At 50.9% G+C, this 25738-nt stretch overlaps 1 protein-coding gene across 1 annotated transcript in view; it reads left to right on the plus strand.

The window, feature by feature from the left end:
* Nucleotides 1–25738, plus strand: part of LOC142418126 (uncharacterized) — a 100605-nt gene that overhangs the window by 42833 nt on the left and 32034 nt on the right. The window contains exons 6-9 of the mRNA XM_075519561.1: nucleotides 16348–16613; nucleotides 16716–17103; nucleotides 21916–21960; nucleotides 22861–22980. Of these exons, the coding sequence (XP_075375676.1) occupies nucleotides 16348–16613; nucleotides 16716–17103; nucleotides 21916–21960; nucleotides 22861–22980 (819 nt within the window). The remainder of the gene's footprint in view (nucleotides 1–16347; nucleotides 16614–16715; nucleotides 17104–21915; nucleotides 21961–22860; nucleotides 22981–25738) is intronic.

The following is a 25738-nucleotide window of genomic DNA, read 5'->3' on the forward strand; positions in this document are numbered from 1 at the left end:
CTTTCAAAGGTTGTCTCCGTTTTGTCAGCATTGCTGGAAAATGGAAGTTTTGTGGATTTTACTTTTACTAGTGTTCAGCAATTTTTCAAGAAATACATCTGCGCCAAAAAGCCCAGATCACATAGTAAATCCCCAAAGACACAAAGCACCCAGGCTTTCCTCGGGAGCTGGAGTTGGCCCAGGGAGACACCTCATCTCTCTAGGCCAAGTATCTAGAAGGGCTTTGTAGCTGCCTGGAAAAGGCTTGCTGAAGAGGCAAGCGCCTAATGTCAACGTTTGGCACGAACCTCCTGCGTGTGATACCCTTTTCTGATGGTCTAGTGAGGAGCTGGGAGAGCTGCTGGGGAAGGGCAGTGTCGGGGAGAGAACTGGGTGTGGGATGGGGCATCTGCCCTGTCTGGGTCCTGTCCAACATTTCCTTCCTCTGGGGTCCTGGTGCCAGCAGCAAAGAGGGAGCCGTGACACCCAGCTGGTGCTGCTGCCCCTGCCTCTCCTGGCTCCTGGAGCAGCCCTGCTGTAATTGCTCCATTCCCCAGGACGGGCAGCATCAATTTCTGTATTTATTATTTTAAGAGGAGGATTTTAGGAAAAGGCCTGGTCATAAGGGATTAACTAGGAGCTGTCTTTGCCAGGGAGTAAATGCGGAGAAGGCCAAGTTTGTAATGCAGAGTAGGTCACGCTGGTTGTGTGCCTGCTCTAAGGGAGATTGGTGCGTCTGAGTTTTCAGCAAATGCAACCCATGGTCATTCCCAAGATGATACCTGCTATTTCTCATGCTGACAGCCTTTAGGTACTGGCTGTAGCTCCATGGGATAAGTCAGACTCACTCCCTAGAGCTAAGAATTAAGGGCAAATCTCTCATTTAAAAGCTACAAGTTGTGTCCTCTGAGCCTGTAAGGTGATCGGCTCCTCTTAACGTGCTCTTAATATCTGTATTATCCTGTGCTCTGTAGGCTTGGAGCACTCACCCGAATGGTTCCAGTGGCTTACCCAGCAGGGAGAAGGTTTATTTTAAGCATCAGTAAGTTGACTGCAAGTGGGAACCTACAGGATAAGTCTGCCCTACATCACACTAGTTCCCACCCCTTGCTGGCCCTCCTTAGGGCTGACTAGCTTCAAAAACAAAACAAAAGAAACTGCAAAAACTACCCAAAGACTCAAGAGGTTTAATCGAAAGCTGTTCCCTGATGTTGCTATGAATGACTGGTTCCCAGTGTGCATTCCCTGGATGCTTCCCATGCTGTCGGAGGCAGTGCACTCTTCAATCCTGGAGCCAACAATAATCACGTGCTTAAGTCAGTGCAGGTCCTTGGGCAGTGATGTTTTTCCTCTTTCTCTCTCCGACTGTCTAGGTGCCAAAAGAAACCAATGAAATCCAGGACTCATCTGCTCAGGTATGACTCTCCTGCGTTGCCGCAGGAGGTATATGCAGGGAATGCCCCTCCCCATGTCCCTCTGGTGTGTCTCACCACCTTAATGTCTTCTGGGGAAACCAGTCGCTCTAACAAGCAATCGGGTAAAAAGCCAAAATACCCAGGCAGGGCTACAAGTTATGATTTTGTCTTTCTTGTGATGTCTCTCTTCAACGGTTTGACTGTAACTTGGTGTGTCTCAGAGCTGGTGGAGGCCAAGGTGAGTTTAGGTGACCTTCCTGAGCATTTGCATTGAGCCCAAGAGGGGTGGCTTGATGAGGGTGGTAATGAGATGGATTGGGTCACTGCATGCACAGAGGTGTTTGTGGATCTGCCTGCGAGCCTGGCTGCAGCTGGAATTGCTTGGAGGGAAGGAAACAGTGAGGTTAGCAGGGCAGCAGGTCTCTGCATGGTACAGGAAAAAGGAGGAGGCTGGATGACTGCTGCTGCCCACATGTGGGATGTGAATGTCTGCCTGGGGAAGGCTTGCTGCTGCTGCTGCTTGCCATCATTGAGGAGGTGGGAAGGGCTGAAGCTCTGCAGTGGGAGGAGGCCGTTGTGATTCTGGGGGTTGCAAGGTATCACGCTTCCTTGGCACGGCTCCCTGGGGAGTCTGGCGGTGGGAGAAGAGTGGCTGCTCCCAAGTCCCACTGGTGCTCGTGGTGCTGGGGCTGGGGGCTGCCTCCTCCCTGTTGGGGCTGCTCTGGCATCCTCTGGAGAGGATATCTCCAGACCCTCCACATATGTCGGGAGATGAGTGACTTGCTCAGAGTGAGGCAGGCTGCAAGTCCTTTGTTTTGCTTTATTTGGGACTTCTAGCCAAGGTTTGTTGTTTGAGTTCATGCAAACCGATGTCCTGAGGGGGAAACCTGCCAGCAAAAGTAAACTGAAATTTTTGTGTGTGTGTGACTGAGCAGTAAGGAGTCCTTTCTGGATTGCCCTCACCCTCCCAGGTGTCTCTGTTAACTGTTTGGGGATGGTCTCTCTTTTCACGCCTGGCTTAAACTGTCTGGCTACACCTTGCTAGCTCCTTCACGCAAACTACACTTCACGTATGGCCAAGTGGACTTTTGCAGCTGGGTTCGTACTGTGTGTGTTAGGGTTTAATCATGACACAAGTGTTGCAGCAGCAGGCAGGCTTACAGGTGAGCATACTGCTGGTTTGCTGGTTGGGTTCATGATGATGATCATGAACTGAGATGGCAAAATCACTCTTCCTGAGCATGACTGAAAGGTGGTGTCTTCCTCCCTGCAATTAGTCCTCAAGTCCTGATGGATCCTGTTTAGGATGTGCTCCCCCGTCCGATGCTCGTTTGCCAGTCGGCTTTGCTGGCAGCGGTTCTCCCAGTGACTGGTGTGAATTGGTGAGATGCTGCCGTAATAAGAAAAGTCGTGAAATTCATAGGTCTACAGGGGAAGACTAATGATATTCTGGATTTGGGACAAGTTTATTTTTCAAGCACTTAATCAGGACCAGAGCCGCCTCGGGATCTTTGACGTTTGGATTTATTAAAAGAAAAAAAATGCGCTACTAACGTGTTACAGTTTGAAAATAATGAGGAGCAGATCAGCTCTGCTGCAGGGACAATCCAAAGCTATACTTTGTAGTTACGCTTTCCATGCTTTTGTTCATTTAGAAGTAAATTAGTATATTGGTGAATCCTTAATTGCTAGAGCTAAATAATTATGGAGGGCTAGGGTGATGGTGGAGGAAGATGCAAGTGGATGAAGGTAATAGATTAGATGTTTGATACTGGCGGCCTAAATTATACCTGGATTGCAGTCTACTCCTTTTGAGATTTTTTTTGAGGGGTAGATGTAATTTATGAGTAGTCTTCAAGCAATGGATGGTATTGACCCACTTCTCCTACCTTTTGTCTTCTCTTTGTCTGCCTGTACTAAACATGAGCAAGAGGGCTGAGTTGATTACTAAACTGAATAGCTTTTTCCAAAGCAATTTAATTTGGGATCCTAAAGTCATTCAACCAAAAGTCAAATAAAGCTTAAATCCCACTGATTTCCAAAGAGGCAAAATTTCTCAGGTTTAGTTATCTGGACAGTTCAAGCTACTTCTGAGATTTCTTCTTGATTTTAAAAATGCTGTGAAAGCTCTATGAAAATGCTCGGTTTGTTCATGGCATGTCTTTTCTTTCATGCTCAGATTTGTTATTGAACAAAATTGGCGTTGCAATCACTCATTCAGTCTCATTCAATCCTAAAACTGCTGGTAGCTTCTTAAACAGTAACAGCTCAGTAGTAGTCAGACACGGTCACTGTGCGTACGAATACAGCATTTCAGCAGCAGGGACTGCTTGTTCCTCCTCCTTGCCATTCTCTTTGGTCTTCATAGCTAAAAAAAACCCCAAGGTAGGTCTCTTATTAGCATCTGAGCACTTCTGCAAGGATTTAAAATTTCCAGCCTGGACTCTGCTGTCAGACCTTGGTGAGAGTCGTATTTTGCAGCATGGCATCTTTCCAGTTAGCGGGTGGCCTGAATCCATGGTGATGGGCTGGGAGGAATGCCTGAGCAGACTTCAGGTTGTCCTTCAGCCTGAAAGGGAAATTGTGGGGTGAGGCTGGTATTACTGTTCTAGCTTTATGGCATGTGTAAACCAGCAGCCAGGGAGCTCCTTGCAAGTAATTTTTCAGAAACACTTCCAGGGAGCAGGAGGCCAAATGAACCAGAAGAGCGTGCTGGGCAAATGTTGGTCTCTGCTCCTGATTTTGCACATGCTTAAGCAGGAGGAGGTGCTCCTGTGTGGCACGATTCATGAATCGTGCATTTCTGCTGGGTCAGGCAATGCTTGGTGGCAGCAGAGAACATGGAGCAAAATGAGCTTGGACGTTACTATGACTTGGATGGCAAAAAAAAGATTTTTTTAATTTTTTTGTGAGGTTTTGGTTGTGGTTTTTTTACCAAGTCTCAGTTTTAACTTAAAAATTCTTTTTTTTGTTGAGGTTTTGAAATATCCAATATACAGAGTAAAAGATCTTACTTTACAGGACTTTCTTGCTAGTTTTTAATCATACCAAGAAACATTCCAGTTGAATAAAGCAAATCACAATGTGGTGCTCTTGATGATTAAGAGAATTCATATGCAAAGAAGAGGAAAAAAAGCTTGGATTTTTTTATGGCCAAGGAAATGCTGGCTCTACTTAAACTTTAAGAGGAAGGTCTGTCTTAAAGATAATATTTGAAAGCAGTAAACGGAGATTTAGTTGCTAATTTCTTGTTAGCACCTTTGATTGTTTACGTTGAAGTACTACCAGGACATCCTTCCTTTAAAATCAGAGCAGTCTGAAGGCTGTGTAAATCAGGAGACGTACTTACTCTGGATGTTGGTCTTGAAAATACCTGTCACAAAAGGCTTGCACTTGGTCCATCCTGCCTAATTAAGACGAGCCCTCATGGGGGAACTGCCACTCCTCCCCCCTACTGGTTCCCTTGACCTTTTGGGCTGACAGCTCCTTGGGTAACCTGGGCTAATACCAAATATCCCTGTGGGCTTGTAGCGAAGGCTGGTGGGGGACGTGTGACCGACAGCTTGAGCCCAGCAATATCTCCACTGCTCTCAGGCGTTGAGATGGTGGTTCTTGTTTCCGCTAGCTCTAATATCTCAGCCATCTGAAGACCTCCAAAACCAGTTTCTCAGGTAGGATCAGGTGTCTATGGATAATTTATTGCACTTCAAATCCACCATGTGATAAATGTAAAGAAAAGAGTATGTTGATCTGTACCGCAGTGGTTTTTAACCACCACCCCATGTCAAAGAAACAAAGTGCTATTCCATCTAACCAAGCCATGAGGAATCCTCTAGCGAGGATTACAGCTACTCTTCAATGTTTTATGATCTGACTTTCTGCCTGGGTTCAGTTTTTGTGCCCTTGCTGACTTTTATGGCTTGCCATATGCCAGTAGTATTGCAGCAAGGGCTTGGCTTGATTGGCAGCTTCTCTGCTCCTGCTTGAGCAACTTCACGGGGCATTGCACTTCCCACCAGTGTCTCGTGTCCTGCTGCAGGTTCATGGCTGCGTGCTTGGGGCAGCCACGTCTCCTGCATGCAGCGCCAGCAGGACTGCTCTCTGCCCGAGGGTCGCTTAGAAGTGGTTTTTGCTCTGCTTTTGCTTTGGAAAAGGAGGAGAGGCACTTGTGCTGGTTGAGAGTGTGGCAGGGAGCACAGGGAGTCCTTCAGAGTCTTTCCAGTCTGAATGTGGCCCCTGGATGTGGAGCTTGCAGGGGTGTTCAGGCTTTTGGGTTGCTTCAGTTTGAGCGTCTGGGTAGGATACCAGGGAGCCCCGAACATCCCCCTGTGAAAACAGGGCACTGCTGAGGCATCTCACATGGACCTCCAAAAAGAAATCATTTGTCTTGTTTATTACTTAGGCTTACAATGTATTCACTTCCCAAATCCAGCACCTGGGTGCCGTATATGAAACTCGTGAGCAAAAACTTCTGCCCTTTGTTATACAAAACAGTGATGTGGGGGATCACTGGGATGAGCTATTCCAGTTTTGATTGAGCAAATATCTCCTGCACTTCTGGCCCAACGCAGCTGGAGAAGGACAGAGTGATGCCTCAGCTGAGGGCTGCAGACCTGTGCACCTCTCCGAGGAAGCAGGAGCTGGTGCAGAGCGGATGGAGGCTGTGTTGAGCACCAGCAGGGGTTTCTCTTCCCCAGACTTCTGCTGTGGATGCTGCAGTTCCACAGGTATAACTATGTCTGACCTGATCTGCTGAACGCAGCCCATAGGATTTCCTGGCAATGATTCCTCCTTTAAATCAGTGTGGCTTGCTTAGCAAGGAGTCTAGCCTTGATTTTCAACTTTCCCATGACCGAGCCTCTTCCAGGGGCTTGATGCTAGAATGTGCTGGAAAAAATATTTTAAAATTGTCTTTCTCTGATCTTGAGCTTGTAAATCATATTGTACCTTTGTCTGTTGGATAGAAGAAGCTTCTACTAACAAAACGTGTTTCCTGAGAGAAGACACTAAACTTTGAAATACATTTTACCTAGCCTGACCTAGCTGATAACTAGGGCAGCACGTTACGCTAGCTGTCTGGGCTCCTGTAGGCAGATATGCTCCAAGCTGGGTTTTAACCTGTTTGCCATTTAGGAAGTCAGTTGAGTTTTTGGATCGTGGTATCGGGCCCTACTAACTGAAAAGCCCTACAGAAGCCTAGGATCATTACATCAGCACTGTTATCTTTGTCAACAAAACACTCTTAATCTCCTCAGGCAAGATACCAAGTTAGTTACATGGCAACTCTTTTCAAAACCATGGTATTCATTACATTATCTGTGGTTTCTTTATTAATGAGCCCCATATCAGTTGCTCCACTATTTTGCTTGGGCTCAGCTTCTGGGAAGAGGTCTGTAATTACTCAAGGCCTCCTGTTTGCCTTTTTTTTTTCTTGCATATTGGCACAACATAAAGCAGTTTCCCAGTCCCCTGGATCTTCCCCAGCTTTCTGAGCCAAATTGAAAGATCGGTGCTTATGTTCAGGAGAGCCTGCTATTTTAATGCTTTTTAGTTTGAATTATCAGGACAGGACTGAGAAATCCCTCCTCCTTGTCACTTCTGGAATGGAAAGTGTTTCGTTGTCATCTGGTTATGTCATCTGGCTTTTCCCAAACGTGGACAGAAATGTGGCTTCTCTGGCTCTGTCTTCCCATGCTGCTGCTGGCGGTTCAGCCACTTCCACGTGGTGGGGGGTCACGATGGGGACCCTGTGCTGCAACGAAGGATGGCCGGGTCAGAGATTTCTCGTGGCTTTATTTTCCTTGTCCAAGTCAATTTTCTACAAATCATAGACTCCACATTGCTTATCACATGCCAATTCCTTTTTTCTTCTGTTTTATCATCCTTAAAGGCTGCTTTCAATTTGTGCTCATTCCCCACTTCCCATATCTAATTTCTGGGGGTTTTAAAGCCACATGCCTTCTGCCTCAACTCTCATGCTTTTGGACAACTTCTGAGCTGTTTAAAGCAGTTCCTAATTTGTCTTTCTCAGCTGGTTCTTCTCCTTTAAATAGGCCAAATTTAGAGCAAGCATGTATGCTATTGATTTTGGCTTTTTGTTCTGTTTACACAGAACCAATATAATTCAGTCATGATTACTTGTGCCTAAGAGACCAGTAACTTTTAGCTTAAAGACCCGTTTCCCCTGAGCTCACCAGATGAGAGTTTCCAGTATAGACCTTTCCCATGCTGGACGTTGAAGATGAATTAAAAAATGCTCGTCTGCAATGTGTAGGAATTCAGTGCTGTGTTAGTGCAGGCTGCCAGGGCTGGACCCTGGCTTCCCACTGGGAGCTGGTATCCCCTGGCTGGTGTGTGTCCTATGGATTTGTTCTGCACTGGCTTCACCTATAGAATACCTGAATGCTTCAGCTCCTGCCCCTGCAGTGCCTCACAGCTTGTGGTTAATAGGATCTGGGCTTCTGGTAAAAATAACATTTAAACCTGGTGTTTTAGGAAAGTGAGGACAGAGCTCAGGCTGTACGCCCTGGCTTCCCGCTGTACTCTTCCTCACCTGATGCCATCTGCCAGCTGTGCCTAGATGTCACATCCACAGGTGACCTGCCTTTGAAGAACTGGCTTTTAAATCCTTGGCTTTGCAGAGCAGTTTTCACAAGGCAGGGTCTCCAGCATCCGTTTTAAGCCAGGCCTCCCTTTGTCCTCTGCCTGTCAAACGATTTCTGGCTAATGATGCCCATGCGCTTCATGGCCTTAATCATCCAGCCCCCGCGATGCCCCGTGGAGCAGAGAGGTGCTGATATCTTTCATTAATGTCCCTCTTTAAGATGTACAGAATGAGATCACTAAGTTCTCTTACAAGCGGCTGTAGCTGAAACTTTTCAATACTGTGGCTTCATTTGTTGCAAAATGTGTTTTAAGGCAATTAGCACTTGGATCAAAACTAGCAAAATTGTTGGTTGGAGGGAGAAATACAGGTCATGTTGGAAAGCTGAAGTACCTTTTTTTTTTTTTTGCCATTAAAGCTATATTTCAAGATTGTTTTTAATCGGAGAACCCCCAAAAGCAACAAAAATGTAACATCAAAACCACACTACTTTGCAATTTAATTTTTGGAAGAAAATAAATTATTTCTTATTTCAACTCAGAAAAATGGCGGTAGTTTTTACCCCTCCAGGGACTGCTGCACAGAGGACAAATATTCACCTTGCCCCCCTTGAGGGAGCTGCTGTCCCATGGTGACAGTCACGCAGGTGGCTATGTATCTGCTGACATTTGTCCCCCTCTTAGGGGCTTATGGGGTGTATAAATGAGGAACAGGGCTGTTGAGGCTCTCTCCAAAGGAAGGGGTTCCTCAGTCTTTGCAGGAGACCTTGGCAGCAGGGCTTTCTCTGCGGTGCCAAGCACTGGTCACACCACCATGGCTGGGCAGGGAGGACCGTGACGATGCTCATGAGCACCTACATGGATGCAGGCTCCAAACCTTAAGCGAACCTTCCTTCCAGCTAAATGACGGTGGGGTGGAGGCCTGGCTTGTAGGATGGCAGCTGATGTCAGGGCAGGCTTGGTGTTGCATCAGGGACCCAATTTTATCATGCCTTCAGGCAAGCTTTTACAAGCATATGCCAGCATCTCAGGGGGGGACAGTGTGAGGATGTCTACTGCTGGTGGTGTGTGAAGGCAGGGTGTTTAGAAACGTCCCCTCTGGTTTCCTGAGTGGAGCGATGCATTTGCTTATTTATTTTAATGGATTTGATGGGACCCTTGCAGCCTCTTTGCCTAGGACTTCAAGGTACATCTAGGCATCGAGCGGCTTCTCTTATTTAGAAGTTTAACAGCAAAATTTAAAAAAAGACTGCTGTGTAACAGCCCATTGAGTTTAAGAGCTTTCTTGCTACAGGCATTCACGTGGCAGCCCATGGAAACCCAAGCCCAGTCTCCATGGCAGCAGCCAGTGCTGCAGATGAGAAAATGTCCTGAAAAACCTGCCAGCACCTCCTGGCTGGTGGCCCTGGGGACCAGTGCAGGCCACTGCTCACCTGGCAGATGCTCCTTGTGCAGTAAATGCCTGGATATTGTGCCTTGGTGCTCGTTTTAGAGATGGATGCACGCGGCTGGCTCTGCATGTGACCTCTTCTGCATGCGAGGAGGGAATGTGAAATCATCCAGCGAGGTTTTCCTCTTGCTGTAGCAGCTTGTGCCTTGAACTTGTCCGTCCTTTTTGAAACTGGTGAATCCCTGCAGTGGGAAAGTCTTGACCTGCTCCTGCCCTCTGCACCTTCCCAAGCTCCCTGGGCCCAAATCCTCCCTTTTATGGCTCTGTTGGGCACTTTTATTTCCTTGACTTGCTGTTAATTATTAGCAAAGGCCTTGGCTAGAAGGAAGCTCCAGGTGAGAGCGGGGCCATCGTGAAGCCAATGGGTCTCCTGCAACCCTGGGTCTTGGTGGGTGCCTGCTTGGCTCAGCTGGAGCTGCATGCCCTGCCTGGGGGTTTGGGTTGGGAGATGGTGATAATGTCCATGGTCTCCAGGATGGAGCTTGGAAGTGGAAGGCCCCTATTTTCCCCCAAAAGATGTCGGTCCTAATTAAATGAAAGGAGAAAATGCCTGTTGTGGAGTTTCTTGCATCTCTGGGTGGCTTGGGTGCCGTGGGAGATGGGAGCCTGCAGCAGATCCTGGTACCCAGGTCACAGCAGCCTGGGACAGGGTTCAGCACCGCGTTTTGTTCCATCTCAAATGAAATACTTTCACTTCCAGACTGAAAAGCCCTTCTTTAATGTCCTGCATTGCTGCAGGTCTGTTCATGGATAAAACTTTTGGTTACAAAATAAAAAGCCAAGAAATTTTCTTTGGGGGTGCCTGAAGAGGTCCTCTGCACCTCCACTACAAAATAGAACTAAGTAGAACAAATAGAACTAAACAGCACTACTAGTAATAGAACAAAACAGCAACACTGAAGCTAACCAGGAACGAGTAAATTTTTAAAACTATTTTAATTGGAATTTACAAATAGATCAAGTCCCTGCTCCCATCAGCTCTTGTTTCTTGTTGGATTTACAATGTGCCAAATCTAAAATTGACTCATGCAGCTGGGATTGCAGAGGGTTTAATTACCGTGTGTGGCTGTGAGGCTGCAGGAAGAGCCTTGTGGAAGAGCATCTAATGCTTGGTCCTCACCTCTGAGCCTCCTTTGTGCCAGGATGAGGAGGTAAACGAGCTCCTTCTGCCTCCCCCTGAGATGAGTTTTCAGCCCCTTTCATATTTCCGATGCTCTTCTCCAGACTCCCAGCTGTTGGAGTTGTAGGCTTACAAATAACGCTAAATATATTTGCTGGGCAGATGTTGGAGCAGGTGGTATGGAGCTGTTGCCAGTTTTGCCATGGTTTGCTAACGAATTATGCAGGCTGTGGAGTGTGGTGTTCAGGGTGGAAAGTGAGCTAGTAGCTGTTAGCTGGAGTGCGTTAAAAGGAGCAATTGGCGTCCTAGACTACCCAGAAACTCGTCCTGGACAAGCCACAGGAGCCGGGTGCTTGGAAGATGGACAGCAGGGGCACCTATGGCCAAGCATGAGCTTTGTGGGTCTGTTGAGGCATTTGTGGGTAGAGCTGAGGGCACTTCGTCTGGGGGGCTGCAGAGTCTCCAGGTTTACCCCGTGCCCTACGGTTCCCTTCCCCAGGTGGCTGTAGGGCTCCTTGCTGGGGGTGGGCAGGGGATCAGCCCCACAGCTCTGTGCTGGGCTGAGGAGGGTGAACCAGCTGCCTGCAGGTCCCTCTGGTTCCCCTTTGGCTCCTCTCGCACCCTCTGCGGGAAGGTTACCTTGCAGGGAATGTGGTTGCTCGTAATTAACAGCTGAACCGTTTTTAAGATGTACAAATGATGGAATCAAGTTTTAGCCAGAACACTTTTTCTGCGGCTCTCTATTTGATTTCTTGCCTGAAAGGACTTTGTAAAATAAACTAGGGGTTTTCTTAATGTATTAGTTTAAAAAAAAAAAGTGCTGTTCTAGAGTCTGTGTGTTACAGCTCTTTACTGACCACCGCCAGCTCACAGTCATCCTGCTTAAATAGAAACAGGACCACAAACCAAGTTAGTTAAAGCTAATGATAGGGGGCTCTTAACTGGATTTGAAATCTGGCTTATATGTTACAATGAAGGAGCCTCCAAAGGGTTTTACCCTCATGTAATTGAATCCATTGATTCTGATACATTTGAGAAGACTAATTTAATTCAGGGCACTGATGAATATCGGCAGGCAGACACGGGATGGTATCCGCATCGGCTGGGCGATGTGTAGCTATGTAGGGGCTAGCCTGAATGAATAGTGTCTGCTTTTAATACAAACTGTCGTTAATCCCTTGGGGCTCCCTCTCCCTGACGGTCGGTAGTGTTGTGTGGCAAGGAAAAAGGAAAGAAATGAATATGCTGTGGGTGAAGGGGCTACAAAATGGAGATGCAGGGAGAAAGCCCATTGTAGCAAGGGCAGGTTTCTGCCTTTCCGCAACTAGTTTCACAGCCCTGTTTTGCCTTGGACCCACATGTAAAGAGAGGGAAGGCATATACCCAATAACGTGCATAATGGGAAAGGACCGGAGGATCCTACCTCGTCCCCCTGAGAACTCATACTGCCGTCGGGGTCTGCAAATCCAGCCTCGCAGTGGGTAAAGCTGATCCCTGGCAGCTCTGTCCTCACCCTCCCCATGTGTTGCATGGCTTCGACCCCTGTTCCAGCGGCTTTGGGTTTCAAAAAATGCCTCAGTGGTTGATGAGCAGATCTCTGTGGTTTCTTGAGATTTGGATCTTACCTCTGTGAGAAAGGCTGTAGGGTTTGTGACTTTGCTGTAGGGTCAGAGGAGAACGTGGCCAGCAGGGGCTATGCTGGTTTGCTCTCTGGGCTGTGTGGATGCTATTGCAGGAGAGGAATGCTCTTTCCTTGGTTATTTTCTAACAATCATGAACAGCTTAAGCTAAACCACAGGACCTGCTGGAAAGGTGCTGTGTTCTGGGTGGAGTTTCTGATTAGCCAATGCTGATCTAAGGGCGGCAGGGAAAGGGCTTGTCCTGCCCCGAGGTCCTGTTCCCAGCAGTCCCCCGCTCAGCGCTGTGCTCTGTGAGCCGCAGGGCAGGTCAGTGCAGCTCCCTGATCTGGCTGAAAACTACTCTAGCACCAAAAAAAAAAAATCAGTGCAATTCTTCTAACGCAGCGCAGAGTTTGTCCACGTGGTGAGTTTTGCCCAGCTTGCAAGTGATTCCTCGGACCGACCACCACCAGCAGCTTCCCAGGTTCCCACGTCGCTGAGCCAAGGGCACGGGCTAGCCGGGACACTTGGGCGAGGGCAGGGACGTGCCAGCTGGCCACACTCGAGACTGGCCACACACATTGCCGCAACGCTCCAGGTCCAGCCTGCCTATGCTGCGGATGAGCAGCACTGGCTGCTTCCCTGCTCTCGCGATTTGAAGCCTGATTTCCCTCTGCCTCGAAGGCAGCAAAACTGCTGTGATTTAATTGGCAGCATGTTTGCATTTGTTCCAAACTCCGCAGGCTCATTTGTTGTACATTAACGTTTCTCTCGATGAAAACAGCTTCATTGCAACCTGTCCCCTTCAGGTGCTTTGCTCTGATGACTTTGTGCAGAGCTTTTGCCGCTTACTTTCCTCAATCTCCTTGAATTTTACCCAGACACTGGGTGCCATTTAGGAAATGCAGTCTTTATCTTCCTTTGCTCTTCAGGGCTGCGATGGTAACAAGCTCGCCTGGCAATTGAACTGCCGGCTGGGTAGTGCCCAAGGGAAAATCTGAGAGTATCTAATTGCTAAAGCCGGCTAAAGGGAGCTGGCTGGAGATGAAGCCGGAGAATTTCTCTTCAGGGCGCTGGCAGAGGCGGAGGTGGAGGGCCAGAAGGTTGGGATCTGCGTCCTCCCGTGCTGCTCTCTTCCTCCAGAGGTTCTTGCTTTCCCCTTGGCGAGCGCAGCCGCAGGTCAGCAAGCTTATGTCCCCGGGGCACAGGGGCTGCTCCTCTCCACTGGCAGTCTTGTTTGGCAATGAAGCGAGGGGATGAGGTGTTGCAGGATCTGGCCTCGAGAGCTTCCTAACCCTGAGAAAATTCCCTTTCAGAATTAGGGTAATCTTTTCCTTTTCTAACTCCTCCCTTCTCTCCTGCTTTATTCATTTTACCTTTCAGTTGCATCCAGTGGTTTCCAGTCTGCAAGGCAGGAGCACAGGTCCTCGTTGGAGGTCTCTGGGGAAAGAGGGGCTGGCTGGTCACCTCCAGTCTTTGCTTTCCCACTTGCCATCTCTGTTTCCTTTGCTTTTTGTCTTTTCTGCCTTATCCTGACCTCTCTGAACTTTTACTCCTTGGTGCTAGGTTATCACTTGCCTACTTAATACCTACCCTAGACATCATTCTTTAAAAATATGGCTATCGATGCCATTTGGGGCATAAAAATCCCGGTGATAGAGGAACGCCGATCCTTTTGCTTGGGACATAGCACTGGCTGCAGGAGCAGAGTAACACCAACACAATGACATTGCCGTTGCCTCTCCCTTTGGGGGGTCAAGTCTCTGTCTGCAAGGGGGGTGACAAATTTGTGCAAATGACTGAGGAAGTGGGAACGTTCCTGTTTTCCCCAAAACCTCCGTAGTCAGAGACTGTCTTGGCTCAGAAAAATGTTGTCTCTTTGGGTGAGTGTTATGGCTTCAAGGGGAGTCAGGGGTGGTTGGCCCCAAGCCCCTCTCAGTTGCAGCTGCAGGGATTAGAAAGCACCAGGGATCAGGTAACGTGAGATCTGGATGTGACCCAGGGCGGGTTCCTCTGGTTGTTCCACAACGTGTTCCACACGTTGTCCTAGATACATCCCTCATGTATTTACCTACTGCACCATCAGAGGGACCAATGAAAATGGGTGCACTGTGGGCCTGGCCATCCTCTTCTGTGGGCGTGAGGGTGGAGGTGCTCTGTGGAGGTGTCCAGAGCTTGTGTCCATGGCTGGTATCAGCAGTAGGTTTTGGCACTGCTAGTTTTTTAGGAGGAAGCTGATTTGCCCTGGTTAGAACTTCTTGTGGGGAAAGTCTGTTTGGGGTAGGTTTTGGAAGGGGAAAAAAGGTTGTTAAAATACTTCCTTTTGATATTTTACAAAAAAAAAACACAATTTTTTTTTCTCATTTGAGGTGGGTTTTAGCTTATAAAACCACTTGTGCATGAAAGCTTGAAATCAAAGTAAATTATATATAATAAAGACAGGAGCCCCCAAAAAAGTTTTCACAGTTGAGAGGAAAGCATTTCAGCTGTTTTTAAAAGAAACTCTTCAAACTTGACATTTGAAAATTGAAAAATGAAAATTTTCACTTTTCCTCCCCACTTGGGATGGGAAGAATTTGGAAATCTCCAATCTGATGGTGTGGCATGCAGCAGCAGAGCAAAGGCTTCAGCAGCTCCTCTGCCTCCCAGGGCCCTCCAGAAGTGGGGCTTGGCTGGAGCTGGCTCCCCTGACTGTTGGGTCCTTACCTGCAGAATCACCAGTTCTGGCAGTGAAATTGTTGCTTTTTCTACTTGCTGTTCATGCAAATCCAACTTGGTGCTCCCAAGCTAGCCCCCAAGCTAGCTATCTTGGGTCCGTGGTGCAGAGCAGAATCAGAATCAGTAACGGGTTCAATCAAAAGAAGGTAGGATGGGAAGGACGATGGGAAGGATGCTCCATATCTCCTTGTGCCCCTTATGCAGCCCCGCAAGGCAAGCATGGGCCTGCATCTCCCTCTAGTGACTTCTCGAAGACTATCTCTTCATCAGCTGCATGGTACCAGCACCAAGGAGCCACCAGCCAGGGCTGAGGTCCCACCAGCTCTTCTTGGTGCCATGTGCCGGGTTGTCGGTGCCCCGTGGAGCTCAGTGGGATCGCAGAGCAAGCTCTGAGAGGGGGGTGGTGGGTGTGTGGGGCTGATGGAAATGCTGCCAGCTGTTCCAGGAGAGGCAAAGGTCCTTCGCACCCACCAACCAACCCAACCCTGCGTCTGTCCGCATGTGGCTCGGTGTGCAAGCCCCATCTGAGACACTTATACTGGTGCTGGGTGTAAAACCAATGTACATTTTAGATGCAGGTAAACTCTCTAAAGTTTAACTCTTTTTTTTCACATTCAGCGCTTTCGTCTTGAGAGTAGATATTTCTATCAACATTGCCATTTTCCTCCATCCATAGTTGGTGCCTGGGCTCCGCTGGTGGTTGTAGGGCTGAAAGAGCCATTGTGACCTGCACTGTCCTGCAGGGACCATTTAGCGTGGCAGCTGAAGACAGAGCGAGTCCCTTGCAAGCCACTGCCTTAAATCAGTTTGCCACAAGCATCCAGGAGGCTCCACATGGGCTTGCATCTGCCTTCCCTTTCCTGACCCTCGCAGGTTTGCCGGGAGTGCTATCGCAGCTGCTTGGCTGGGCAGGAGGTGTGTGGTGGGGGCTGCAAGCTCCTGTACCATTCCCCTGAGACCACCAGGAGCCTCGAAATACGCAGAAGCAGCAAAACCAAAGGCTGAAGGGGCAGACCGATCCCTGGTGTAACTCTATACGTTTGCTTTAATCGTTTTAGTAATTGCTCTCAAGCTTGGATTTCTGTCATTAAGCTATGAGCTCTTCTCTCGATGCCCCTCCAGCATAGAAAATTGGGGGGGGGATCATTGCAGCGGGACTGTGAGAAAGAGGTTTGTGTTAGCGTGGTCCATGCCGAGAACTGGCTTGTGTCCCTTGTGGAGGGCAAGTTCTGTTTTGAAGGTGGCTGAACTGACCTGCCCATCACCAGCAAGCTTCCCTGGAGCCTGGGGGCTCCTGCCTGGGGCTCACAAGCCCTGGGCTGCCTTGTGTCCCCCGGCAGCACTCATGCCTGCGGGAATTAAGCAGCACAAAGTGTGTTGAGCCAGGAGGGGGAAAAAAACTGAAAACTTCAAATTTTGGGGTTTTTCCTTCTTCCTTTTCAGGACTCCAGATCCACTGATTCAGGTTTGACCCTGGGGCCACCTTGGACGTGGGAGGATGCCCAGGAGACCCTCAACCTCCAGCCTGATGGGAGCACCCTGACTTCACTCTCTGCTACTGAGATGCTGTCGGCTGAGGAGGAGGAGGGCAGCCTTTCTATTGAGGATGAAGGCTTTGAGCTGTTGAACTCCACCTATAATAAAATCACCGGCCCCGGCAGGCCAGGGCTTGGTAGGAGCAGCCCGTGGGTTGCTGGTAGCTCCGGTGAGTCCGTAGTTATGGTTTCCTCCGTTTCTCCTGCACACTGTCACGATGCCTGGATACCTGATGGTGCTTTTATCCACCCAGGACCCTCCACCAAAACACACAGAGCAGCCAAGAAGGAGCGTGCCTCTGACCCCCGGGAGGAGAACGTCACCACGGAGAAGCTGACGGGTGATTCGGGCACCCAGCGGAGGCTCTTGCCCAGCAAACCCGGTGATGCCATCACTGACCTGGACACGCCTGCCACCTTCGCCAAGGTCTCCCCATCGGCACATCAGGCAGCTGCCCCCAAAGGAAACGTGCCCAGGGGTCCCCTGGGGACAGGGTCAGCGGAGGGTGTCCCGGAGCATCCTCTGGTAGCAGCCAGCCCCGCTGTCCCAGGGCTCGGGGACAGCACTGCCCACCCGGGACGCCCTGTCTCACCGGTGGCACACGGGCAGCAGGGTCATGTGAAGCCGGGACCACCAGGGCTGCCGGGACCGCCGGGGCTGCCGGTGAGTGGCAGAGGTGATGGCTCTGGAGGGGAGGGATGGGTGGTGGTCCATCTTCCCCTCCAGAGCAGGTGGTGGGCGCAGGCTGCTGAGCTGTGGTGCCAGCAACTTGCTGTGGGAAAGTGGGCAGGGAAACCTCCTCTCTGCGGGCAGCGTGGGGCTGTGCACCAGCCTGGCCCTGCGAGAAGGTTTTTTGATGTCCCTGAAGAAACTTCACTAGCACCTGGAGAGGAGAAGATGATTCCCTTATCCCCCCTGTCCTAGAGATGGTCTCAAGTCATTTAACCACATTGTCGGTTTTCATTTCACCTGGTCCTGCCCAGAGGCAGGGTGAGGGGCTCAGAGTGGGGCCAAGCCATCTCCTCCAGCCCCTGTCCCAACAGCAAACCCCAGGCATCAGCCTGCTGCCCCTGCTGGCATCGCTGTCCTTTGCTTCTTCACCACTGCGACACCCCAAAGTTTGTGGTAGTTCAAAGCAGAGCATTGAATTTGTCTTGAAATAAGTTTTGATTATTTTTCAGATTATTCATCCATTGTAGTAGATGAAAAAGGGAAATTAAAAAAAATTTGTAAACTTATAATAGATAAATCTTTAGAGAAGTCATCAGTGGTCTTTGAGAAGTAGATGAAAAAATATTTTTATATATTTTCCCATGTTTATTTCTTCTGCTAAAATTATTTATCTAATTTGGTTAAATTTTCTTAACAATTCCTCTAGAAAATTGCATTTCATTTACCCAGTGCCACTGCCAGAATTGACCATGGACACCTTCTCCTCCCCCCCGGGCAGCCACCCACACCAAAGCCGTCTGGAATGCCCTGAGCTCAGGGCAGCCCTCCGGGTCCATCTGGATGCTGCAGGGCAGGTCTCCACACACGGCTGATTTTACGGCTGTGTTTGAGAGACCTGGCACTAAATTCGTCATCGATGAGCCAGGCTTTGTAGGATAACAGTTAAATTTAGGACTGCTAGCTTTCCCCTCGAGCCACCTCCTTGCTGCTGCAGCTATTGCCTGTAAAAATAGAAGAAAATAGCAAAAGGAACAGATGCTGAAGGATGAAAAAATCCGTGGAGTGGAGGAAACGTCATGGCGTTTGACAGCCCTGCTGTCAGCTGGCAGGAGGGGAGGCAGCACGAGGAGGGGACCCAGCCAGGAGGGAATTGCTTTTCCCTCCTGTAGAAAGTACTGAGATGGGTTTTTTTCTTGCTCATGAGCATCCTGGGTGGAAACACAGGTACAAGCAGCTCCATCCCAGCATTAGGAGTTTGGGTTTGAGATCCTGGTGCAAGAGGGCGTAGGCTTGAAGCTCTGCAGTGGCACATGCCGTGCACCATTAGAGCTATTGTTTTAGCTAAAATTATGGGCTGAGCCTGGCAACCTTTCCTGATGTTTTGTTACTGCTCCCCAGGGCTGAGGGCAGGCAGGCTCTGCCCTTGCTGCTGGTCCCCAAAGGTCCTCCTACCTCCTTGGGTCTCCGTCCCATCAAGCCCCTTCAGCCATCCTGAGCTGTGGGGGGTCTGGGCATGTAGAGCCTGTTTTGGGTCTGCTGCCCAGCCTGGGCACCCTGAATTCATACCTACGCACCTTGCTGCTGCCATGCCCCATGCTCATGGTGATGCCAGCAAAGGTGTGACGGGTGTTTGGGGTGTTTAAATGTATCCTGTGGAAGGGAAACCAAAGAATCGGTGCCCTTGCCTTAGAAAACTTCATTAAAAGGAATTGAATTCGGGGGTTCTCCTTTGGGAGTGGGACTTTGCCTTACCTCTGGTTTTGGCAGCGGTGATGTGTGCTGAGCTTGTGGCTCGCCCTCTTACTGCGTCGCCTCGGGCAGCCTTGCAACTGGGACCTGGGCAGAAGGCAGGGTGGGTGTCTGAAGGTGATCTCTCTCATTATTCTTAGAGGAAAGGTTGGGAAATAATGGGGTTTTAGCATCAACCTTTTCACTTGTGGGGTTTTTGTCTTCCTCTTTCACTGGCAGTGTCGATCAGGGAAATCAGCGGGGCACAGACCTCCAGCCCTGCCCCACCATGCGACGGGTCCTCTCCCTCGGTGCAGGTTCGTGTACGTCTGGTTTGCCAGCCTCAGAGATTTTTTTGCCTTTGCAAAAACACTTTGAGTAGCTGTTCCAGTCGGGAGGTGTGGATGGAGGTTTATTTATCATCCTGCCAAGTCCTGACCATGCCCTAATGGCATGTTCAGGGCATTTATGGACTGTAGACCCTGCAGACCACATGGCCTCCTACCCATCCCAGTCATCATCCACTGTAAAGGCATTGGAGATCAGTGGGGAAAAAAACCAACGCATTGTGAGAAGTGGAAAGTGTTTCTTACTTTAAAAGCTGCTGATTTTTACGATCTTGCTGATCCTCCTTGCAGGGATTTCATTGTGTTGCCAGTATTCAAAAGCTCCTTGGCTTACACAGACAGCGTTTCATGGGGGGTTCCCAGCTGTCGGTATGTCCCCACAGGGTTTTCTTTTTCTTTTTTGGTTTCTGTTACTCAAACTTAGCACTGGCTGTTTAGGAGCAGAGATGCGGTTTCTATTCGTAGGCTTAAATTGAATCGTGCTGGAGGCATCTAGCGTCAGGGACGGCATGAACTCGGGCGACAGGCAAATGAAAAGCTTTCTCCATGCTTTTCTCCCAGGAGCCATCCACTGTTTTGCAGCACCCAGGGCTGCAGCTGTGGGGTCACGCTGCAGCAGGAGGGACGGTGCTGTGGAGCGGTGCTGCGTGCAGTTTGCAGGGCAAAACACCGGCCGCCTTCTGGATGAGATCTCTTGGATTGATTTTCATTTTTCTCTCCTGAAATGTTACAGGCGTTTGGGTTCATTGTTCCTGGTGCTCTGAATTGTTCTTTTTGGTTTGCACAAAATAGCACCAGCTCGGGAGCTGCTTAAGGGAGAGAAATCGATGCCGTCAAATTTCAGGGGGTGATGTTGTGCCCGTGGCTCGGTCCTGTCCCTCCACCGTGCCCTAGGACTGCACGTGTTGGCTTTGCAATGTTGGTGTCCATGCTGGGGGTGGCCGTGGCCAGTGCCTGGGGAGAAGCAGGAGGAGGAACAGCTCTTTGGCCATCTCAGAGAGGGTCCTGGTGCATTCACGTGTCCTCGGTGGAGCACCCGTGACCCACCAGTGACCACGTTGGAGGAAGGGTTTGTGGGGCACCCCATCGGCTGCTGGCGTATCTCAGCTGTGGACCTAGGGCAGTGGGCCTCCGCGCAGGAGATAAGCTAGAGGCTGCACCCCGAATAAGTGACTAGACCCCGTAGCTCTTTTGAGGGGGATCAGGGGGAGGCAGGACTTACTGAATTATCTAATTTATATTTGCACCCAGGGCCCAGAGGATGAGCCTGTCCCCAGGCACCTTGCAACAGGCACGTGGTGCTCACAGTAAAATCCCAGTGACTCCAAACTGGGTGCCTTCCTGCAGAGTGGTCTCAGCAGCACGCATCCAGCACCTTAAAGGAGGGGTGCTGGGTGGATAAATAGAGGGGCTGCCTGGCACTGGGAGGGGTCCCTGCCCATGCTGGTGCATGTTTTAATATTGGGTACAGTGGGCAGGAATTGCTTTATTTTACCTCCTTCAGCAATGGTGGACTTGGCAGCGTTAGGTTTACTCTTAAGAGAGATCTTAAGATCTTACGTTCTTTTCCAACCTAAATGATTCTATGATTCTAATACCCAAGGTTTGAAAATCAGAGCAGACGTGCCAGCATTGCTGCCGCTGTGCGTGCCGTTTGGCACAAACGCGTGCCGTACACGAACCGAGCTCAGGGAGCACGGCCCTCAGCCCCTGGGGAGGGGGAACTGAGCCACGGAGCCCCGTGGGCTTCAGATCTGTGGACTCCAGGTGATCAAAGTCCCTTTGGTGAAGCATCCCTCAGTGCCAAAGCTGTTTCTGGACATGCGGCCTGGCCTTTTTACCGATCCCATCGGCACAAGGCAGCGAGGTCAGGGCTGGCTGCTGCCCGAGCGGGGCTGCCTTGGTGGTCGCAGGGATGCAGCCGTGTCTGTGCTGGGGTGGTGTTAATTCAGCGTGGATTCCCAGGCTTCCTACCGGGCTCAGACAAGGCTGTTTGCAAGCTCAGAACAAAAACAGCAGCTGTAATTGAAGCCATCAGAGCTGCAGCTCTGCAGCAGGCATGCAGGTAGATGCTGCGCTGCAGCCTGGCGTGTTATCAGTCTCTGCCGGCATCTTCCAGACAGATTTCTTTCATTGAGAAAAGCCGGGATCTCCCATCTGGCTTTGTTTCTGTCCAGACAGACGCTTCGGTAAGCCCTGAAGTGGGGTCACCGCTTGGCCAAAATGTGCGCTTTTGACTAGAGACGGGTTAGATGAGATCTCACACAAGTTAGAAGTCGCAGATGTTTGCGTCCTCATCCAAACTACTGTTTGAGTGGCCGTGATCCAGCTTTAGGGGATTTTTTCCTAACACACTGCCTTTCCTCACCAGGTGTCGGGAAATGTGCTCCTGCTCCCCGGCCATATGGTCTGGGGCGCTTCTGTGACGGATGCCACAGGATTACGCTGCTCAGCTGGCCGAGCACAGCTGCTTTCTGATGCCAGGGCAGGAAAGTGGGAAGGGAACGGCATCAAATAGGGTGCACTTGCCACCCCACCAGTCCTTGGGGTGTTTCTTTGAGACTTGGTGCTGCTGGTTTGCTCTGAATCAGCCGTTTCAGTTCTTGCTTCCCTGGGGCCGGGATGGCCCTGGCTGTGGCACTGGTCACCCAGCCACTGTGGGATCTCCCCTGGGGTCCCCGTAGGGTCCCCCTTGATGGTGACACAACTCTCCTCCTTTGCCTTTCAGGGCTGTCCTGGGAGACGTGGACTGGTGGGACCCAAAGGAGACAAAGTGAGTATCCAGGAAAACACGGGAAGGTATGGGATGGGGTGTAGGTTCCAGGGCAAATACCACAGATGGTTTGGGTTGGTTTAGGTGTTTTTCATCAAGAGGGCAGCGTGAGCTTCTGACGCTGCAGTCTGGTGGCCCTTTATGTGCGTTTGGAAGAGGAAAGAACTATTTTTACTGGGTATTTTAAGCCCAGGCTCAGGACTGAGCTGACTGTCTGGACAAGCTGCTGTCTTTCCTCTGAGCCACTTAATGGCTCTGCAGAAGCAGCAGAGCAGGGAGATGAAGCAGCTTTATCTCAGGTCACCTGGAGGAGGGATGCTGGCGTGTCCCAAAGTCCAGCCCCATGCTGTATCTACCACCTCCTCTTGGAGGGACATCTGTCCTCCAGCACCGTGCTAGTCAGACCCATGGCTGCCCTTCCTGCCCCAGGAGCCCGGCGTGCAGCCGCCTGCACAGCACAGCTCGGTCTCCTGCTGCAGGCAGCATTGCCCAGTGCACTGGCAGGATGCTTGGAGATGCTCTGGATTAAGGATAGTGCCTCAGTTTCCCCATCAGGAAAACAGCGAGAGTGCTCCTAACCACCTTGGCACAGCAGTTTCCATCTTTCCCAAGCTGTAGAGGGCAAACTCATTGCCCCACGAGTCATGCCATGTCCGTGTGCGTTAGCTTCAATGCCTGTGGCATTTAGATGGGTCTGGGCACAGGCACGCGCGTATGAAGCTCATTCCTTTTGCCTTCCCTGTTCTCAGGGTTATTTAGATCTCGAGAGCTGGTTTGAACCCAGGAATGTGCCTAGACCCAGACTCTGCTCAGAGGCTAACTTGAGTCAGGGCCCGCGTCCAGCCTGTGTTGACTGTTAAACTCCCGGCTGCTTTTAAGGAGCTGCCCTTGTCTTCCTAGGGGTACCCTGGAGCCATGGGGCGGACGGGCCCCCCAGGTGACCCGGGCCCTGCGGGCATCCCCGGTGTCCCCACCATCGTCCTCTGGAGGAACTCCAGGGAGGACTGGCAGACGTTCATGGTGAGTTACAGCCGCAGCAGGCGAGCAGTCGGGGAGCTCCACTTGCACCTCCTCATCAGCTCCCGTGCAGGCGCGCCTCTGCTCTGCTGGGATGAGAGCTGGGAGGAACGGTCTGTGATGGTTTGAGATTCCCAGTCTGTCGGGTGGGAGGGCAGAGGCGGGGTAGGCAGGTGGGGGCAGAGGGAGGATGCCAAGGGTGCAGCTTGCTGGGGACGGCTCTGCTGGCAGCTGTCCTTGGGTGAAGTGGAATGGCTGTGCGCCCTACTTACAGCTGTGCTCACACAGCTGTCCCTCTTCCCCTGTGACTGACTGGCAGATCTTGGGTCCCCATGGTCCACACACATCCGTGACCTCCCAAGGGTGGTTCATGCCCTACTTCTGTAGGACAGGGGCCAAAGAAGATCCAAGCCATGCAGAAAGCAGCTCCTCTCCTGCTCTGCATTGCCAGTTACAAAGCGTTGCTCCTGTTTTCCACCGTATCCCAGTTTTCTCCCGTGCCCCAGCTGCGTGCCGTGGCTTTGGCTCACAGGGTTTGTGCCCATCAAGCTTTTTGCCAAGACGAGAGATTTTCTCACCTGAACCCTGCTGCTGTGGGGAGCACAGGAGCGGGGATGGGACCTGCGGGGAGGCAGGAGTGCTTCAGCTGCTGCGTAGCTGGCTGCAAACCTCCATGTACCGTGGGAGCAATCGCTGCCACGACGCAGCCAGCCTCGTCCAGGTTCCCCGACTCCTAACAGCACGGCGACTGCTGTGATTAAGCTTACTTTCAAAATCCCTCTCAAGCCTTGCCTGAGCCAGGCAGGGCAATAGCTGAAGGCACTGGGTTTCTAACTGCCTTAGGCACTTTACCGACCTGGGGCTGGAGCTCCCTGGAGCGGGGATGCTCTCTGCGTCGTGCGTCTGTAATGTCCCTCTGTTGGGACTGCAGCCTGTCCGGATATCGGCTGCTCGAAGCAGATGCTGAGCAGGGTGGCTTGCAAGGCAAGCTGGTGTAATGGGCCGGTGAGAGGCCAAGCTCAATGCTCCGGCTCTCTAAAAGCTTTAATGACCTTGCGCAGGACATTTGACTTATCTTGAACTCATTCATTTGTGAGGAGGGGTAATGGCACCCTCTGCTCCAGGGCAAATGCCTTTAATGCTGGCAAGTGAGGAGGACCTCTGCTCTGGCAGCAGAGCACACCCGGAGGAAGGGACGATGGTGGCTGGAGGAATGAGGTGGAGAGTGGCCCTGTGCTGCTCTGGCTCTGAGCTTGGATCGACTGACCAGAAATCCTTGGGCCAGACCTGCCCCTTGCAGTTTTGTGTAGGATTGGATCAAAACAGCTGCAGAAGATAAATACCTGCCTTAGAGGAGATCAGGTTCCTCCTGGGAAGCACAGGAGAGCTGATCTTTGGAAGATATCTTGGTTGACCTGGAGGACCTCCATGTTCTCCTGTCCTCCTGCTGCTCTAGAGCAGGTACTGTGCTGTTATCAATGCTCACAAGGCCCATCACAGGCACGCAGTGCGGGACCAGAGTAAACAGGGGTAGGAGAGAGCGAGCTGGAAGTGTTGGCTGGAAGAAGCCGGCAGTGCCAGAGAGCATCTCCATGCCTGCGCTAGGGCAATCGCCTTCCTCCCAGGGTGTTCGGGGTAGACACCTGCATAATCAATTCCAGTTGTCAGGGCATGGTTACAGCCCTTGGCAGGGCTGCTGGCGCGCTTTGCTCTGCACGCTCAGTCAGAATTGCATTTTTTTTTCCTGCCTGCATTTGGAAAGGGATCTCGGGCTTTGTTCTGTTGCAGACAGAAATGTTCATGCCTACGGATGTTGCCGTAGCCCGTGATTTCTTTGGTGTACCACCACCTTCGGTGCTTAGCCATTGGGAATGCTGGAGGGAGCAGACAGTCTTGTCTGCATTCGGGAAGCCGAAGCTGGAGGGCTGCCGGGGCCCTGGCCGCAGGGTCCCGGGGAGTTTGCGTGCTGGCGCTTGGCCCGGTGCTTTTGGCAAAGTGCCGATCTCGAGGGGAAGGCAGTGTCTGGCAAGGATGACGTGGGGCACCCGAAAGCCTGGGCTATTGTGTCTGTGGCTGTATGACCCCAGCGGTGCCGGCGGCGGTGTTTCGCTCGGCAGCAGGAAACGGGAGTGCAAAGCCGCGGGCTGGGTTTTGCTAATCTTTGTTGAGATAGCACAGGGGTGAAAAGCTGAGTGCTGGCTGCTGTGAGGATGGGGGGGCTGTCTGCTTCTGCAGCCCCCTGCAACTTACTGGGGGGCTGGAGAAATGCTGTGGCTTGAGACAGTGCTGCTCTTGTGAACCGAGTGCTTGTGATTTGGGGGCTGCGGGGGGGGACACATCCTGGGCTGCTGGGGTTTGTTGTTGGCTCAGCCTTTGGAAATGCAAGGCAGAGGAGCCATCTCTCAGGCCAGGGGATGTAATGCAGTACGATGAACCCGGAAAGCAAGGGACGTCGGTGACTGTCCCAGAGCAGTTATGGGATGCTCAATAGCCTCTCCTGCTCCTTCCCGGTGAAACAAGCCTTTGTGTTCATCGGAATTGAGCAAAACCAGCTTAAGGCCGCTGCAATTCTGCCCCAAGCCCCTGTCCTGTGTTTTTGTTCACGACATGTTGACAGACATTGGGTTTGCCAAGAAGTTGTCTCAGTGTAACTCCAGGGGCAGGAACTGTTGCTGTCTTGTTCTGGCAGTGCTGGCTTTGGTAGTGGAGGAGTCCTAGAAGCCGGGGAAGGAGGAAGGAGAACTGGAGTTCCCGCAGTTAT

The sequence above is a fragment of the Mycteria americana genome, chromosome 17, assembly GCF_035582795.1.
Source record: "Mycteria americana isolate JAX WOST 10 ecotype Jacksonville Zoo and Gardens chromosome 17, USCA_MyAme_1.0, whole genome shotgun sequence".
Classification (NCBI taxonomy): Eukaryota; Metazoa; Chordata; class Aves; order Ciconiiformes; family Ciconiidae; genus Mycteria; species Mycteria americana.